The sequence below is a fragment of the Leuresthes tenuis genome, unplaced genomic scaffold (assembly GCF_036924035.1).
Source record: "Leuresthes tenuis unplaced genomic scaffold, fLeuTen1.0.hap1 SCAF_14, whole genome shotgun sequence".
Lineage (NCBI taxonomy): Eukaryota > Metazoa > Chordata > Actinopteri > Atheriniformes > Atherinopsidae > Leuresthes > Leuresthes tenuis.
In genome coordinates this window covers 10,596,076-10,615,515 of record NW_027325368.1, presented here as the reverse complement: position 1 = coordinate 10,615,515, position 19,440 = coordinate 10,596,076, and the positions used below count along the sequence as shown (strand labels likewise).

At 39.9% G+C, this 19,440-nt stretch overlaps 1 protein-coding gene across 1 annotated transcript; it reads left to right on the top strand.

Moving 5' to 3' along the window:
• The first annotated feature begins 1,465 nt into the window (after nucleotides 1-1,465).
• Nucleotides 1,466-19,210, top strand: myom1a (myomesin 1a (skelemin)). Its single transcript, XM_072363749.1, has 36 exons — nucleotides 1,466-1,707; nucleotides 4,389-4,529; nucleotides 4,626-4,812; nucleotides 4,929-5,086; nucleotides 5,304-5,396; nucleotides 5,532-5,620; nucleotides 5,902-5,946; nucleotides 6,387-6,548; nucleotides 6,650-6,811; nucleotides 7,344-7,485; nucleotides 7,673-7,872; nucleotides 7,972-8,028; nucleotides 8,641-8,765; nucleotides 9,269-9,452; nucleotides 9,586-9,760; nucleotides 10,245-10,366; nucleotides 11,176-11,372; nucleotides 11,568-11,694; nucleotides 12,699-12,883; nucleotides 12,984-13,098; nucleotides 13,320-13,476; nucleotides 13,598-13,704; nucleotides 13,875-13,919; nucleotides 14,127-14,263; nucleotides 14,366-14,510; nucleotides 14,775-14,834; nucleotides 14,912-14,979; nucleotides 15,070-15,195; nucleotides 16,112-16,199; nucleotides 16,308-16,346; nucleotides 16,525-16,630; nucleotides 17,753-17,916; nucleotides 18,040-18,076; nucleotides 18,239-18,261; nucleotides 18,586-18,641; nucleotides 18,825-19,210. Exons 1-36 carry the CDS (start codon nucleotides 1,550-1,552, stop codon nucleotides 19,095-19,097), a joined length of 4,455 nt encoding a protein of 1,484 aa, XP_072219850.1. The 5' UTR covers nucleotides 1,466-1,549; the 3' UTR covers nucleotides 19,098-19,210.
• The last annotated feature ends 230 nt before the right edge of the window (nucleotides 19,211-19,440 follow it).

Below are 19,440 nucleotides of genomic sequence, written 5' to 3'. Positions count from 1 at the left end.
CGTCCTTTAATGAGTCAGTTATTATTGTAGTTTCTGCCTCTCTATGTTTTAAGCTTCTGAATCAGTAAGGCCCGAGGCCCTCAGGCACATTCTTGATTTTTGTGTATTTGTTTGTGTAATAGTATGTTAATTTTTCTCTTTTATTGCCTCCAGAACTAATAAGGTATTGTTCATTCTGAGATAGTAATTCCGTGATAGATAATGCTGCTTGTGTGACTGTGGTGACATTTCTAATCTGTCACAATAATCTATTAATCTATTTTAATATTCTGAATAGGTTTAATGAGCCAGATAACTCTCTTTTTGCTCTCTGTACTCTCATGACTTACAGTTGAGTTTCATTCATACCTCTTCACAGCATATACTGCTTTTAGTGGGTGTTGCTCAAGCACCTAACCAGCAGAAAATGCATTTCTGTTGTCTGTTTTGCTGCTGAACTGCAGGCCAAATGTAGTGATCTGTGTAATGATGGTGATGGTCCTGTCCTAGAGAGAGCTGCACATTTTCTCAACCTGTCTTACTAAAGCAATATCTTAGAATTGCTTAGTGGATAAGGGCAACAATTCTAATGATTTTCTGGTATTTTTTTATTTTTCCTAACTTTTATTTTTCCCAAAATGTCAATCATTCACTCTTTATGATCATGGACAGATTATCAAAACAAGGGCCACCGGAAACAAATTTGTAAAAGGTCTCCAATTCGTCCGACAGAGGACCAAATCGCATACAGTGACAAAAACATAAGATAACTGCAAGCCATCCAGATAAAGTTGGTTGTTTTGTGTCTCCAGGTGTACTTTGCAGAACTTTAGCTATAATTAAATTACTTTTATGGTGTTCACTCTGTCTGTGGGTGTGCATGTGTCATGCATGTGTCCATGATTGTGATCTGCTTGTTTTCTGTGTCAATTGACAAGAAAAAGAAAAATCACTTAGTTTTTTGTTTCATCAAAATAAATATTTTCTATATCAATGATGGCTTTGACAAATATTTAGCACAAATTTCTGACATTTATTCAGACAACTGAATAATAAAACAACTGACAAAATAACTTGTCCCAGCAGTAGTAACTGTGGTGTAGTTTCAGTATGTTCAACCTAAGTTTTTAAATGAATTCAGAAGTTCAACCGTTTTTCTTGAAGATGCTCACATCTTTGTTACTCACAAAACACTGAAATCCCTCTGCTTTGATTACCAGATTTTCAATTCCCATTCTATCATTGCAGACACACAATGATAAATGTTGAAAAACCGCCGGTGCTACCGTTAACTTATTACCCGCTGCTTTATTTAACACAGTAGAAGTAGAACTTCAGCAGTGCTAACACTTCAGCTGCTCACTCAAAACCAAAGTAATCATAACAAATTTAGAATAATAAAAACATTGAAGCTAATTCTCTAAACCATCATTCCTAATATCTCATTGCCCCCCTCTGCTCTTAACTAACCCCAGTTCAAAAATCAATCTATAATGATAACAGTGAGACTGATTTACAGAGCTGGTAAAGTAAAGGACTGTCATTCAAAGTTGGTGGAGTGGCCCTCAGGATGTCAGGATCATTACATGTGACGCGAAAGCAGCAGCTGCATCAACAGCAGGAGAAGCAGCAGCAGCAGCAGCATCACCATGAGAGCAGCTATTACCTGAGCACCAAGTCGTCTGTTAGCAAGCAGGCGTTCTCCACTTTCAAGAGCACCAGCCATCGGTAAGAGGATGGAAGTGAAGCCATTACAATGTAAGCTTGGTGATGCTGAAATAAAAGCAAGGCTGTCTGGATGTAGCCTGCCTCTTCCATGACTTCAGATGGGATGAATGCTTTCAAGCAGACATCTTTCAAATATTCATCACTTTACTTACAGTCTGGAGGGAAGTGTGGGCCAAAATATGTTTTTTTATGGAGAGCAGGTACTTTCTGTTCTCTCATTTACTGATGTTAATATTTGATGACGTCAGTTTTTTTTACTAATTCAATTACCCTAATAGGGTTACTTATTCTCTTTGAAGCTACTGCAGAGGGGCTTTCCACATTCAAATATTCAGTCTTCTTTTTTAACATTTTTCATTCAAACCTGTTATCATTTTTTTTCTGTATCTCTTTTTAAACCTCAAAGAAAGGACAAGGCCTAATAAGTCAGAACTTAATCTGCAAAACAGAATTTTCTTTGCCAAGTCAGTTATATTATTGCAACTGTTTGTTCGCAGGATTTCTCAAAAAGTTATGGACAGATTTATATGAGATCTGTATCATGTGTGGAGCATGGTCAAACTCGGAAGTGATTAACTTTTTATGTCGGTTCAGATCCAGATCTGGATCCAGGATGTTTTATTCAGCCTTGGTGGAGATTTGCGGTCTCAGACTATTTTTATTCCACAATGTTTTGAGGTCAAAATAGGTTTTCTATCAGCCAAGGGAGATTTTCAAGTCAACAATGCCAGACTACTTTGCTTCTGTACCTAAAATGGATACAGCATGTTATTTCTCTTTAAAATAATATGTATCATAATCTGAAGGCATTTCTAGCACCCCTATCCATTGGGTCTTTACAAATGCAAAGCCCCATGAATAAAGTCATTGTTCAAAGAAGTTTAATAGAGCAGATGTTGCTTAAAGCTTCTCTAGTGCAAAGACCTCTTTGTTTTCTTTCATTCTACACTGGGTATCCAATTCTGTGTTTTGTATGATTGTGTTAAAGGGAAACTAACTATCACAGCAAAGTCAAATTCTTGAGATTTATATACATGCAATTTCCATCTTGCAGTTAAGACTTGTCAACCTGTAGTTTCTTTGTCTTTCATGCTGTGGGGCTCATTGTAAATGCTGAATCCAGGATGGCTTTCTAAATGGGGTTAAGGAAAGAACTTCAGCTGCCGTTAAGGGCTGCCAGATATATTCTTATGCCGCTGAGCTATTTCGGTACACATGATATGAGGCTCTGCCATCAAGCCAACTGTAAATAAACTGTATGGAAGTCAGGAAATTGTCACTGGCTTCCATAGAAGGTTAATACTGTCTTGGACCAGTTTCCATACATAACTTGTGAGAGTATATCTGCATTCTTTTGGTTGTAACTAACTTTGTTTCGGATTTTTGCTTTTTCTTTTTTGTGAAAAAGTATTCATCTTGTTCAAGTCTTAAGACAGACTCACATGCTTGCAGATTCTCAGACTTTAGGAAAATAAAATCGTCTTTCAAACATGAAAACATTTTATTCCTTTGACTCCTCATTCAAAGCAGCAGAAGTAACTGGTCAACATTGCAGAAGTTTCATGAGACTATCCTTCTATCTGTCTCTGCTGTGCACTGAGCCCTTTGTCTTAACTTGATTCTCTCTTGCCGGCCTGAAGTAGAGTTTACCAAAGCCACTTCTTACCACTTACCACTTCTCCTCCAGGCCGCACAGAAAGACGAGGGCACATTTGGCTGAGATTGTTAGTTTAATCAGGTCTTTAAATGTAACCTTTCCTCCTGGCTGCATATTCACCAGCTCTTGTTCCATTTGTGAATCTTCCTGACAAAAAAGAGGGTCTCAGAGGTAAATGAGTCAGAGAGCATGGATCATAGTCTAACAGAGTACGAAAGATTACGGAAATGCCTCATGTTCTTCTTATCTAAAGGGTTATACATGAAGACAGCAGGATGGTTTCTGCTGTATGTGTTGTATTTCGAATGCAATGCAGCTTTGCATTGTTTCTTTTTGATATTTTTGGCACCACAAACAAATGTGATGCGTACATGCAGTTTATCACTAAAGGCAAAACTTACATTATAGCCATATACATATAAGCTGAAGCCTAAAAAAATGTTTAATGAACACCTCCTACATCAGGGTGAGGGTGGGTATTTTTTTAAGGGTGTCACAGTAGACCTAAGTTTATTTGCAGTATTTGCTTTGAGAGTACCCATTGATTCCATTGAAAAATATCAAAGCTCTTTCATTGAAATCAAAGCAGTGTAAAAGTCCATTTCTCAATGCTTCTTTATATTTGCTATGCTGTCTCTGTCCATCTGCTCCCCGTTAGTCTCTTTTATTATGAAAAATTTAGTTGATTTTTTTTCCCAAAGAGGCCAAGTGACATCCTGAAACAAATTGAAACTGACAATGCATTTGTGTGAGACCATTTTTTTCAGGGATTGATACAAATAGATACGTGTCTATAGCAGCAAGACAATGTGAAATTGACTCAAAGTGAAGAACAATGCAGCTCATTGGTTTATTTCTAGTAATTTCTGGGCAACAGACAGAGATGCAAAATCAGACTTTGGGTACTCAGGAAATGCCTTATCTGTTACTCATTAATTGTATCCTTAAACATGACAGTAATCCACCAGTAGTTCATGGAAACATTTAACCACCTGTGATCTGATAACTATCTCCTATCACTAAGACTGAAGACCTCTGTGAAGACAGAGAAGGGGCAGGAGGTGGTTAAACTGAGCCCACTACCCAAGAGAGCCAAACGCACCTACCTGGCAATGGACAAGGACAAAGAAATTATCGGCTATGTCGTTCCTGTATTTCGCGCCGAGTGAGTTAAGAGTCTCTTGAATTCAATTTTGTTTTTATTGTAGGCTATATATGAACGCTGGGTGATATATTTTCTTCATGGTTTGGATTGCTTCAGTCACGACGTGGTGCGGGGTCTGGCGGAAACCCACGAGGAAGATGTGACGGAGGAGGGGATTAACTATGTGGCCATGAGGAATCTGTTTGTCAGAGAGGCCAAGGAGGCTATGGAGGTTAAAGTTGAGAAGAAAACTAGAACAACGCATGTCAGGGAATCTGCTGAACGCCTGGAACTGAGCAAGACGGTGAATCCTCCTCATTCCTCTCTTATGAATTTGAAATGTCAAAGCCATTTTTAAAATGATGCATATTCTTACTCATGTGCTTTATATCCCAACTTGGGATCACTCTCATTCTGCAGCTGGAGGAATGGTCAGAGTTTCGTAAGAAAATGAACCCAGACAGTTTGACACACCCTCCAGAGTTTATTGTAAAGCCACGTGGACAGACAGTCTGGGAGGGCAATACAGTCAAGCTGCACTGCACTGTGGCTGGATGGCCCAAACCCAGGGTTGCCTGGTAAGTTACATTCCAAGTTAGTCAGTTTCCACCCAGAGTAACAAGAAAAGAGACTGATGAGAACAATTGGTCGTGTGTCATAGGAACGTTTCCTTCTGAAGCACTCTGTATCAGTACCCTAACCCACAGCTGCAACATAAACAGGCACACTCCTCTGAAAATAAAGACCTGGATCTGAACTGTAAAGGTAATCACACTGTCCCTCTATTGTTTTAAGGTACAAAAACAATGTGCTTATTGATGCTAAGGCTCATCCTGAGAAGTACACAACTGAGAGCAATTACAACATGCACTCCCTGGAGATCAAGAAGTAGGTAATCTTTGACTTTACACAGTGCATGGCATCAGCTGAATTAAATTAGCCACTATGTACATTATCCAAGTGTTTTATCTTCTGCAGTGGCAAATTCTGATGAGTTCTCACATGTGCATTTTTTACTTTCAGTTGTGATTTCTTGGACACTGCCCAGTACCGCGTCTCTGCCCTCAACATAAAAGGGGAATTTTCTTCTGTGGCCACTATTGTTATCAAAAGTAGGTATCTTTCTATGGTTCTTCCTCTGCAGCAGCTCCTATCTGCTTCAGTCAGAGGTCAAAGTTATGGTTTAAAATAGCATCACTTTAAACTCAGCAGGCTCCCACAGCTGTGTAGAGCGTATATCTTCAAGGCTCAAATGGCCTTCAAGAAACGGGGTGGAGGAAAAGAAAAATCTCTTTCACAAGTGTTAAAGGGATTCTTGTTCTTAAAATTTGTCTTGATTTACACAATGTGTCTATGTTAAAACAAGGTTATTGACTGAGATATTTCTCCACAGGGTTCCAAGAGGGTGTGGAAGCAGGTCCACTTGATCCTAAACCACGTAAGACAGTTTTATACCCTGTATATGGCATTAGTGCTAAACATGAGATATAAGATGTAAAACATATCATGTAAAAATACATTCCTGCTTTATACAAGCATATAATAACTGAAAGATTTTGTTTAGTAGTTTCTTCAAGATCTAATTCTAATTATTTGGTTTAATGTTACCTGTTAGTACATTAATATATACATCACTTTCAATATGTTCTATATCTGCCTATATGAAGACTTTCTTTTACAGAACATAATGCAGGACATTATACTTGGGGTGATTTAAAAATTGTGTCATCCTTTATAGTTTCTTCCCCCACTGCCATAAGACATAAGGAAGTGAAGATAGAAGTTATTTAAGATGAAACAATAGAATCAGAGATAGAGTAAATAATGGAAACTTGAATGAAATGTTGGATGGAACAGATTTGTCCTCTCTGCCCCCAGATGGTTTCTGCCCTGAACACGGTGTTACCTTTCACACAACCATCATCGACAAATTTGATGTTGCTTTTGGCTGTGAAGGGGAGACATTGAGTCTGGGTGGCACTGTCATTGTTTATCCCACTGTGAAAAAGTACCAGCCTGAAGTCGTGTGGTACAGAAACTGTAAGTAGAAGAATCAAAAGGAAATAGTGATTTATCTTCCACTAATAAACACCAAATTCTACTCCTGAATTTAATCCCCTATTATTGACTTGTCTTATCAGCTGTCCCCTTGAAGCCATCTAAATGGGTGCACACCCACTGGTCTGGGGAACGTGCCATTCTCACTCTTGCCCATCTTAACAAGGAGGATGAGGGCATGTACACCCTGCGTGTCAACACCAAATCCGGCTTTGACACCCACTCAGCCTATGTGTTTGTTAGAGGTAAGATACTTAAAGTCTTTGACTGTTGATTTCAGTAAAGAGCTTCAAGTTTTCAAGTTTTGAATGAATTTGCAAATATGTTTAATCTGTTGAGTTACAGTCCCTCAAGTCTGCACTGGACTGTGCAGTTTAATGTGCAAACTGAAGGATCATATTGGAAATGTGGCCGGGAACTCTGTCATTCTGCTGCGTGTTAAAGTGACACAATGTTCTGTGTAAAGTGTTAGGTTTCCTCAGAGGAATGCTGTTTCTATATCTGTCTACATGTCAGAAAAGCTTGCATGTGTGCTCTGTTTGAACCAAAGGGTTTATTCATCAGGTGGAACAACAGAGTCTAATTTTAGTGTGACCAAGATATAAAGTAATGCATCTCAGATAGTTACAGTGCTGTCACACAAACTGCACTGTAAAGTCATAAGTGGGTCAGAAAATGGAACCTGAGTGTGTAACAGAGATGTGCCTGATTTAGAAACAGCTCTACTCATAGATGTGTGTGTGCTCTTTGATATGTGTGTGCAACTTCCTGTGCCAGATGCTGAAGTGGAGGTGGATGGGGTTCCCGTGGCCCCCCTGGATGTGCACTGTCATGATGCCAATAAGGACTATGTGGTGGTAACCTGGAAGCAGCCAGCGGTGGAGGGCAGCAGCTCCATCCTGGGATACTATATCGACAGGTTGGATTCCTACCTGCCTACATCTGTCAATCAGTCACTCAGTTTATGTGGGGAAAAAATATATATGAGAAGTGTATTCATGCCTCTACCATACATGCTGTTGTCAAGCCTTAGATTAAAACAGTGGGCGCATCAGATTGACTGTTATATCGGCACATAAAATTAAAATGTATATTTTTGTTTGCAGGTGTGAGGTGGGAACCCATCACTGGGCTCAGTGTAATGACACTCCCGTTAAGTATGCTCGCTACCCTGTCACGGGACTGGTGGAGGGGCGTTCTTACATCTTTAGGGTTCGGGCCTTGAACAAAGCTGGAGTCAGCTACCCATCCCGCGTCTCTGAGGCCGTGGTCGCCATGGATCCCTCGGACAGAGCTCGACTCAGAGGTGAGAGATACACAAGAGACCCGCTGACACACCTCAACAAAGTCATTGACTAAGTTCAGTTTGTTTTATTTGTTTTGTTTTTTTTCATTTTGCCAACAGCCGGGCCGTCAGCGCCTTGGACCGGAATGATCAAGTTCACAGAGGAGGATCCCACTGGTATGGCATTTTTTTTGCTGCATTATTACTCATAATGGGGAAAAGCGTTAAGTAGGAGGTTATAATGTCAGGTAAAAACTGTGTCAGGTCTTATTAACTGAAAGGCACTGAACCAGATATTTGTTCCACTTCTTGACATCTGTTTCCCACACAGTTACATCTCCATCAGTATCAACCATTTGCAACTTTCAAAGAAGTTCGAAAATTTAAAACACATTGATTCAGTATCTCATACAGTACACTCATATATTTCATGATACTGTAGTTGGTGTAAGAATAAGTCTATTTTTGTGTAAGGCAAACGATTTTAAGTTATCTGCATTGACAGAATTTGGTTTTAGACTTTTCAAGCTGTTGATTTGTGCCTTAAAATGTTTTGGGATATGACGGAGCTTCATTCCTAATGCTATTTAGAGGGTGTCTCCACAGCCCATCCTGAGCCACAGTACTCAACAAAGGATGATTTATATGTCAAACTTTGAGGAGGTTGGCATGTGTTGTTATTTGGAAAACATATCTTGGAAAAGAAAAACATTTCCCAACTGTCTCAAATTAAATGCCCTTTTCAAGTTGAGCACTGACAAATGATGAACATCATCTTCCTTCCTCTAGTGGGTGTCGTCCCTGGAGAACCAACTGATGTTGTGGTTACTGAGGCAACCAAGAGCTATGTGGTGCTCGCCTGGAAGCCCCCGGTGCAGAAGGGTCACGAAGGAGTCATGTATTACATTGAGAAGGTGAGGAAAAATGGAGAACTTTTTAAGAAAATCTATGTTCAGTATATAGTGTGTTTTCCTTTGTTCTGATAGCTTGAGTTTCATCTGAATCCAATGTAAAATCAACAAAACAGCTACATTACAAGAGCTATATTATTATGTAACAAAAATCTAAGAGTGCATCTTGTTTTGTAATACAAATAACTTAAATGGTAAGTTAAAATTAAATTGATTTATTCAAATATGCAGCCCTTAACTGACTCAGTGCTGGGTTTTGCAATGCTTCAAATGCTGAGGTGAGGGTTTGCGAGGGGACTGTCACTATATTTTGGATCATTTTACCACTAAAATGATAAAACTGAATGATGAAAGAAAATGTTGGATACCCATGACTAGAGTATTGATATATTTAGGTTTGTATACACTTTCATTCTTAGCTAAATTCTTCTTGTCAGATGTCCCTGACCATAGTCTTGTTGTTTACCTGCACTCCAAGCATTTCTCTGGCTCCCTCTCTTCCACAGTGTATTTCAGGGACAGACATGTGGCAGAGGGTGAACACTGGTATGCCAGTTAAGTCTCCACGCTTTGCACTTTTTGACCTGGCAGAGGGTAGATCCTACAGCTTCCGTGTGCGCTGCTGCAACTCCGCTGGTGTGGGCGAGCCATCTGTATCCACCGAAGAAACCATTGTCGGAGATAAACTTGGTGAGTCAACACAACTGGCAGCTGTATCAGTACCAGTCCTGCATACAGAGACCTCCTGATGCAAACTTTTTTTATTACTCTGTCTTCATGCTGAAAATGATTAAAGCTTCTTTGTGTCTTTATTTTTTTGCAGACTTGCCTTCACAACCAGGCAATCCAGTGGCCACCAGGAACACAAACACCTCTGTGGTGGTCTCCTGGGGGGCCTCTAAGGATGTTAAACACTTGGTGGGCTACTACATTGAATGTAGCATGGTTGGCACGGATGCCTGGATGCCTTGCAACAATAAACCTGTTAAACAGACCAGGTGGGTTCAAAGACTCAAAGACTCTTCTAAAAATGTCTCCCACAAATCACTTGAAGTTGAATTTGTCCTTGTGTCTGTTTAGTTGCTGCTCTTTTATATAATGTATTTTTATGTTCAAACTCGATAACTACACAGTTTAACTTGTTTATTAGTTAGTTTTATTATATCAAGACTGACAGAATAAATATTTAGTGTTTACTATTCAAGCTGCCCTTTTGAGGAATGGTGGAAATTTGAGTTTGACAACCTTACCCAAGTTATAGAGGAGGAAATATAACTTTTGGTGGTAAAGTGTGTGTTTAAAAAAGCTATATTTTATAGCATTTGTGGTTGAAAATACTAATTAATTGGCCTTTAAACCTTAAAAAGTATTTTCGTCCTGAACACTGGCCTGTGTGTTACTAAAGCTCCTATCTGTTTATAAAATCAAACCAACTGACTCAGTGCTGGGTAACTTAAATGGTAATGTCTTTATTCCCTCCAGGTTTGTGTGCCATGGCCTTGCCACTGGGATGAACTACGTGTTCAGGGTGAAGGCAGTGAATGCTGCGGGATACAGCCAGAGCTCTGCCAGTTCTGATGCTGTGGTTGTACAGGCTGCCATCTGTGAGTACCCTCATCAAAATTAATCTTCATCATCCCCTCGGCTTGTCACATTCAGCTCATGCTCTCTCCTGCATCTCCATCCCTCCAACTAGTTTTTAAAGTGTTCAATCAGGGAATGACTGACAAGGTGAAGTTTCTTTAACTTTTCTTTGTTTTGTCACTTTCATCACTCCCTCCCAAACTCCAAATCTTTACTGTATTTATAGAATAATCTGATATAGTCTGTTTACTTGACTCCTCTTTTGTAGCTCAGCTCTCATGTATTATTAAGTGTCATGAATACAAATAGCATATGCATGTGCTTGCATGACATACTTCATCATTAACTCTACAGTACATAACTATTTTACCATTTTCTTCAACAACTAATCAGATCATATTTGGATATGGATATCTGTTTAAATGTGATTTTGCTGGAGCTCTGTTTTGCTCTTTGGTCACTCTTCAGGAGTGTCTCTTGGTGCATGACCAAGCTGAAGGCTAAAACATTATGTTCTTAAAGAGCATGATCCTAATGAGAGTCTCTCCTGGCTTCGGAGATTTGCTTGGTGTGAAAGTTGCCCTGCTTCTGGCCTAGAGTGTAAGTATCTCACCATTTGAAGTGACCCTTAAAAAGCGTGTTGCCTGTATATGCAAAGCATGCAGCATGTTCAGCTGTAGCTCTATGAAGGGCAGTGATATTGTAGCACTAAAGCCAGACCTTCTGTTTGAGATTGTGAAGGGTTATTACTTTATTATTAGATAAAGTGGTCTTTTTGAGACTTTTTTCTCCCACAATTAACGCTGTAGTTTATGTACCCTCCCCACAGCTGTACCAGGGAAGCCCATCAATGTGACCCTGCTGGAAGCTGTCAAGGACTACATGGTGGTGGGTTGGACAGCGCCAGCTAATAACGGAGGAGCAGATATCAGGGGATATTTTGTGGACTATAGGACCGTGAAGGGAGACGTTTTTGGGACATGGCATGAAATGAACCACCAGGCTCTCACCACAACCTCCTATAAGGTAAACTCTTGAATCTCATGTAGCCAAAGATCACATTCAGAATGGCATGGTCTAGCTACTTAATACTTTGTCGTTCACAAGTACAAACAAATGTATCTGCTTGATTAGATTTGAAGAGCTGCACAGCTTTATATACGTATGTTTGTTTTTTAAATTAAAAAAAAACGTATTATTATTTGCATTCATTTCTTTTAGGCCGAGAACCTGAAGGAAAACGTCTTCTACCAGTTCCGAGTTCGTGCTATGAACATGGCAGGTGTGAGTAAAACTTCTCTGCCAAATGCAGGTGTGGAGTGCAAAGAGTGGACCATCACTGTCCCAGGTATGAGAGTTTCTACTCAAAGGCTAAAACACTAAAGCTTCAATGATTAATTATTTTAACTTAAAAACTTTTAACTTTTTGATTAAAAAATACAAGGCATCACCAGATGTAAGCTTTCTTTTTTTATATGTGCTTCTTTCACTTGTCCAATGGTATTTGGTGTATTTTAGCTTTGTCCTGTAAGTCGAAATATACATAAATTGTAGATGTAATATTGGGAATTTCTAAAATTTTTATATTTTCCTTCACATTTAAAATGCCAAATGATATTTCTGGAGTGCAGTCAGAAGTTATGAAATCATTTTCAGGTTTCTGTTTCCTCAGTTTCTCATGTACTGAGGAGAGGGCAGTTAACAGGATTAGTGGAGGTTGACGTAAAGTCTGGAAGACCGGTTTACACCTTCATAGGAAACTACTCATGAGAGGCGAATCAAAACTGCAATTTCACCAAAAGCCTTGGACTTCAGGAACGTTTACCAGACTCTGGAGTGTTTGTGCGCTTTTCTGTTGTGTAGTTACAACCGCATGAATCTGTCCTTGATGGAAGAGTCATAAGAGGAAAACCTTTTCTACATTGTATGTAAAAAAATACTAAGCTGGTCTCAAACTCCACAGGGGACTTCTTCAGCAGTCACAGGCTGAGGGTTTTCCAAGGCCATCACAGCTGCCTAAACATCAGTGAAAATCTGTGGGTAGACCCCAGAAAAGAAGTGCGTTCAAAATGGCTCATGAATCTCTCATAGCTAGAAGGCTTTTGGTGGAACAATGGAGAAAACCCCTAAATAAAAAAACTGAAAGACTCAATGCAGAGTGGACACAGAACCATGTCAGATCCCTTCTTTGGTTACAAAATTACATTTGGGCACTTCAGAAGAGGTGTTAAATAAGTACTGCCTAAACTTTTGTTTTCCGGCCTCTTCCATTTTCCAATTTATATTCGGCAGTTTGTTTGAGAATCCAATTTTACCCTCAGGTTATTGAGTTTCTTTTATTTAACCTTTAAGGTGCTCCTATCGGTCTTCATGTGCTGGAGGTTCGGGACACCTCTGTTGTTGTCCTGTGGGAGCCACCGGTGTTTAATGGCAGGACTCCTGTCAACGGCTACTATTTGGACATGAAGGAGGCGTCTGCTGGGGAGAAAAGCTGGAAGGCAGTTCATGAGAAGGCCAACAAAGAGAAGTACATAAAGGTGAAGACGGATGCATATATTCTGAAATAATAAAACATGCTGTATATCAACATAACATTTTCTAACTGCTCCATCCGTGACTCCCCGTGTGCTGATTCAGGTGATTGGACTGAAGGCTGGAACATCCTACGTCTTCCGTTTGCGTGCTCAAAATCTTGCTGGAGTTGGGAAGCCCTCAGCAGTCTTAGGTCCAATCCTGGCCCAGACTCGCCCTGGTGAGTGTGACTGTTATGCAACTCGTACATTCAGTCGCACTATTCCTAGGCAGGGCAAAAAAGTCTGGAGAAATAAGGAAAATTTATATATTTTTCTCAATACTGACACAAGATTTGATGTACGTCTTAAACTTACGTTTATCATGTGTTCCTGAAATGACTGATATCCTGAGTTTAATTAGTGGAAGTGTTGCTTTAATACTTTATCATCTCACTTTTAGGCACCAAAGAGATTTACGTGGATGTCGATGATGATGGTGTGATTTCTATGGTCTTTGAGTGCTCTGAGATGACTGAAGACTCTAAGTTTGTTTGGTGTAAGAATTACAAGGAGATCACAGACGCGTCTCGTCTGACTATTGTCAGCGAAGGTGGAAAGTAAGTATCCCTTTGTGCCAACATTTGTCTCCACTGCTGACATGTTCCTCACCTGACCAGCTCAACTCAGCACATGTTCTTCCTCCTTCCTCACATTCTGTTGTTGTGTCCTCATCTTAAGATCAAGAGCTATCTTCAACAGTCCTTCCCTGGAGGATCTTGGCACCTTCTCATGTATGGTCACCAACACTGAAGGCATTTCCTCCAGCTACACACTCACTGAGGAGGGTGAGTCAGCCCACAGTCTTGGCGGCTTATATCCAGTTTGAACAGCTGCTTCATATTGACCTTTTGTACACAGGGGTGCATGTGTTGTTGTCACAGATCATTCAGTGTTGGTCATCAGTTTGGTTTGAGGTCATGACTTAAACCTGTTTCGTTCTTTGTTGTTGCTACAGGTCTCATGCGTCTCCTGGACATCAGCCATGAACACAAGTTCCCAGGTGAATATTAAATCATGACACGGATGCAACAAAAAAATATATATTTCATTTTGGAACAAATGCAGATGTGTTTTGGAAATGATCACTTTACTTAAAATTTCCAGTCTACAAGCGTGCATGTCTCTCAGATATTGCTGTTTTGGTACCAAGCTATGATACACAAAGGCTTTTCCACAAAGGCTTTAAAAAAAATGTGCTGCTGTCTAGTTATTCCCTTCAAGAATGAAATGGCCATGGATCTCCTTGAGAAGGGCCGTGTGCGATTCTGGACCCAAGTGGAGAAATTCACTTCTGACTGCCAAGTGGATTATGTCTTTAACAATATGATCGTTGAGCAAGGAAAGGTAGGATTCAAGCTCCTAGCTTGTCTCTTAATTATGTCATTCTGTACTTTCACACTCAATTTTATGGTGGATTCTGGGTTTTCTGTGTTTCATTATTTCCAGAAATACACAATGCACTTTGACAAGTCCACCGGTATCATCGAGATGTTTATGGACTCTCTGGAAGTCACTGACGAGGGAACGTTTACCTTTAACTTGGTCGATGGCAAGGCTAAGGGTACCACCAGTCTGGTGCTAATTGGAGATGGTAAGAGCTCAAATGCAATTCTAACTTTCAGATTTATCAGTACAGATATGGATAAAGGGTATAAATGTGAAACAACAGACAGCCAATGGATATTATAGTTAGTTATATTGCTTTTTGCTGTAGTTAAAGTATATGTCCATTGAGGGGCAGCAGAAGACCTTTCCTTACTGTCATAGCTTCCCTAGCTTTTATGCACTTTTCAGTGATGTAAAAATAGCAGTTTGATTTTCTGATTTTTGATATGCATGTTTGTTTTGTATCCAGAGTTCAGGGAGCTTCAAAAGAAATCTGAGTTTGAGAGAGCAGAATGGGTCAGGAAACAAGGTAAGGAATCACACATATGCTTTATCACACTAATGCTGATTATATCTATATAATTCTGTTCTGTTTGCTATGCACAGGTCCACACTTTGTTGAGTACCTTCACTTTGCTGTCACCCAGGAGTGTGATGTGCTGCTGAAATGCAAGGTAAAAAAACATACAAAAAAACTGTAAATACATACTTCTATTAATTTCTTCAACACACAGACGACCCAACTGCTCTTCCCTCTTTCACAGATTGGTAACATCAAAGCAGAGACTGAGATCACTTGGATAAAGGACTCCATTGAGATTGCGGAGGATGACGAGGACGCACATAAGATCGAGAAAAAGGACAGCGAGCTGACCTTTAATATTGGAAAGGTCAGACCTTTAGATGGGGGCCGGATTTTGTGGGGAGTTGGGAGTTTATGAGTAAATAGCTAAAATAAAATGTGCTGCAGCTCAGCTTCCTTTGCACTGCTTGACTAGATACTGTGCTATCAACCATCCCTCTCTGACACACAGTCCAATAAATTATGAAAGACTCACCTTTTTCCAACAGAAGTGCTGCTTGTGTTAGCACATGTTATACATGGAAATCGGAATTGACATTTTGGTTACAATGGACTCTTGAAGTTGTTATCATAAGCCCATATACTATCAATGCAGCATGCTCTTTATATGTGCAATCAATTCATTCACTTCATCTCTAACCCTGTATTCAGTTTAACTCTCCTGGCTTCCTTTCTCAAATGTTTAAAGGCTCCCTTTGTGAGAAAGTGAATCTGTTCTTTTCAAAGAAGGTCCGGTGCCAGTGGAGTTATGTTGATATTTCATTGAAACTGCACAAACATTATTTATTAAGAGAGGGTTGGTGTCATTGCATGAGCTCCTGTCAGCTGCATTTGCAATAACTGGCTTATTTGTCTAATTCACAGTGGATTATTAAGCAAGAGAAAAAGAAAGAAAGAGAAGGGAAAAAACCATCTGCAGAGGACGTTCCCCCGCCACCAAGACCTAAAGTCTGGACATAATCTATCTGCCATAAGTTGATGCCTAATGTCTCCATGTGTCATCCTTGTCATACCTTTTTCATGTTTTCCTCAATCGTTTCCATGTTTTCATTTTAACGCCTGCAGCATCACGGGCGAATGAAAAGCTTGACTTTTCGGTATAGTTGGTCTCTGTCTAGCGTCTCTTGACTGTTGAATTAATGTTGTCTTCCGTGTGATCTAAAAGGGTAGGAAATTGATTTTTTTCCCAATGATACTTACTTGACTTTTGCTTTCCAACCTAGATCTCCAAGCATGATGCAGGTATTTACGAGGTCCACTTAAGGGATGAGAGAGGCAAAGATAAGAGCTCCTTCAATCTGACAGATGAAGGTGAAGTCTCCTTAGTGGATTCCATGAGCAGAAAATTAAGTGAAAAGTGGAAATCAGAGAGATATTACTGATTTTGACCTTAATTACTGTTGTCATCCTTTTCCTCAGGATACCAAGCTGTAATGAATGAGTTGTTCAGAGTAATTGGTGAGTCAAAAGTGGCGCTTACTAAGAAGTGATGAAGCACAACACATAGTCCACACACAGAAGCAAAGTCAGAGTAGCACAATGTGGGCAGTATTGTTCTTGAGCACAAACTATTAGCAGCTTTTCATCAACAAGCAAAGGATGTCAGTTAAAGCTTCTTTTCTCATTTTCCTTCAAGCCAACTCTTCCAGTGAAATCACAGTTGTCAGCACTGAACACGGCATCATCCTCAACTCCACGATCACATACTACGACGAGAACCTGCGCGTTGGGTGGCTTCACAAGTATGTAAATGTGACATCACATACATACTTTACATTCCTTTTTAAAACTTCCTCTCCACCAAACTAATCTTGTGAAATACACAAACCAATAGACACAAACATTTGAGATAATGAAATGTTTGCTGTGCCTAAGCTTTTGGATGGACCATATTTATCAGGACCAACACTCAATGGCGTACTTTAAAAATGTCAGATTCAGAAAAAAGATGAAGAGCAGGCTTTCCTGTCAATGTTTTGTGTTATATAGACAAGGAAACAAGTCAGGCAAAACAACAATTAATGCATATAGCTAGATAAATATCTTTATTTAGCTTGGAAGAAACAAACAGACAGTAGTTACTCACGGTGATGTCGTGCAAATACAACATCCACAGAGATATTTGAAAAGGAAATATCAAAAGTGGAAATGAATATTTTAGACGAGGGCAAACTGCATATGAGAGCAGGAGCATTTGACACATGAAACAATGTTCCAAACAACAAAACTGTCAACTATCTACATGTCAAACGTGTATCTCACGTCAGGAAATCCTGAAGCCTATTACATCAGTGTGAGGTGCCTTTTAGGTGAGAGCTGTTTTCCCCTGTCTTGTTTATAACTGAGAGGTATCAAAGGTAAAATATGCATGTGAATGAGTATGACAACCTAATGATTTCGAAACCTTTAATGTGGCGACAAACAATATTGTAAAAAATGACAGTGCGGCTCTCTTTGAGGAATAAGTGCAAGCCATCTCACTCTGTGGAAACCAGGATGTGATCTAAAACTGTCAACTAAATGAAAGCTTAGAGATCTGTGATACGTAGTGTCAAGGGGCTTGAAAGCGAGAGCAGCAACATACCGTCAAACGCCTACAAAAACGCAACTTACTGTTGAAAGGAACTTCTTATTTTGGAAAAAAAGACACCTCGTATAAGTCAAAGCTTATTAATCAGAAACTCAGTGTGATTTGTAAAATGTTTTTCTCCATCTAACCAGATACCCAGTTGCTTTTAACATGGTTCTGTTATTCATTTGAATCCCAGTTTTACTATTCTACTCACGGCAAAGAGTTGCTCATTTGAGATGAGTTTTATGTGGGTTTAGTAAAAACTTAATCGGTGTCCTGTTTTTCTCATCAGGGATGCTAAAATTGCTGCTTCGGAGAGAGTTAAGTCAGGTGTCACAGGAGAAAAGCTTTGGCTTAAGATCAATGAACCCACTGAGAAGGACAAGGGCAAATACACCATGGATATCTTTGATGGCAAGGACGGCGTGAAGAGAGTCTTTGAGCTGACTGGCAAGGGTAAGTGGGAGTTTTAAAGTCAAAGTAAAGGAGTTACTCTGGACACAAAAACGAATCTGGTTAACTGTGGCCAAATTGATGCTGATGTAACTGAATTGTAATTGTTGATTTGTTCTGATGCAGCTTGGGAGGATGCATTCGAAGAATTCCAAAGGCTCAAGTAAGTTCACAAATATGAACAAATCCACAAACCTAAAGTAGACTCTATTTACGAGCCCTGTCAGAAGCACCGGAAATGCTCATCCTGGTATTGTAAAGCTTAATAATAACCAAATACAATTTTAGATGCTTCTGACAATCTCTTGTCCCTTTTCTTCCGCAGAGCGGCAGCAATTGCAGAGAGAAGTAAGTGGTTATGTGTTTCTGTGTTTCTTCCTGGAGAGAGACGGTGCAGTGTGGAATTATATAACATTTTCTGGACATGTTTTGATTTCTAGCTTATGTTCAGTGGAGTTGAAGATTCATGAGTCAAGATCTCATATAGAAATTGACATTTGAAATGAGATATTGAATTTAAAAAAAGAGAATTTACAGCTAATACTTCACAATGGCTCACTTACCAGATAAAGGTAGAGTGCTGGTGCATTATATGTTGTCAACAAGCAAGCACTCTCAGGCTGACTGATTCATTGGTGACATTCTTGGCTCTCCCCTGTGTTTCTTGCTTAGACCGTGCACGGGTTGTTGGAGGCTTGCCAGATGTGGTTGCAATCCAAGAGGGCAAGGTAAATAAATGAGATTACACCCCCCACACTAATATATTGTGTGAATCTCTCACCCTCTTTGTTTTTCACCATGTCATTCCTTTGAGCTCATGTTTCCTCTGAAGTCTGATCTCTTCTTGAGGTATACATATTTGTGTGACACCCATCAATCCCATGCAAACCTCTTTTTTTTTCCCTCTTCAGTCCCTGAACCTGACTGGCAACGTGTGGGGTGAGCCTGCACCTGAGGTGTGCTGGATGAAGAACGACAAGGAGCTGGTATCCGACGACCACTACAAACTCAAGTTTGAGCACGGCAAGTTTGCCAGTATCACGATTGCCAGCGTCTCCACAGCTGACTCTGGCAAATACGCTCTCGTGGTCAAGAACAAGTATGGCAAAGAGGCTGGCGAGTTCACCGTCAGCGTGTACAACCCAGAGGAGGAGGAGGAGGGCAAGGTTGAGAAGAAAGACTAAAGGCTGACGTAGTGTAGTAAAATAAAAGGAGATTGACGACTGGGCTGTCTTCAAAGCATTTTACCCTGGTACATGCCGGTGCAATAAAGCAGTTCAATAAATCTTGAATAGAACCGCTTCCTCCTGCGTCTTTCGTGTGCTGGGCCAAAGGAGACGTTGCATGTCAAGAAAAGAAACTATTAGATTCTGCGAGAATCATTTTGTGCATCTAGTTGCTTTGTGTTCGGTCTCGTGACCACTATCAGCAGTTCATTAATAGGAAATAGTTGACCACTTATTCATTTTTGTTTTGAAATAAGCTTATAAGCCAACAAATGCCAAACACTGTCTTCTTATATGATTA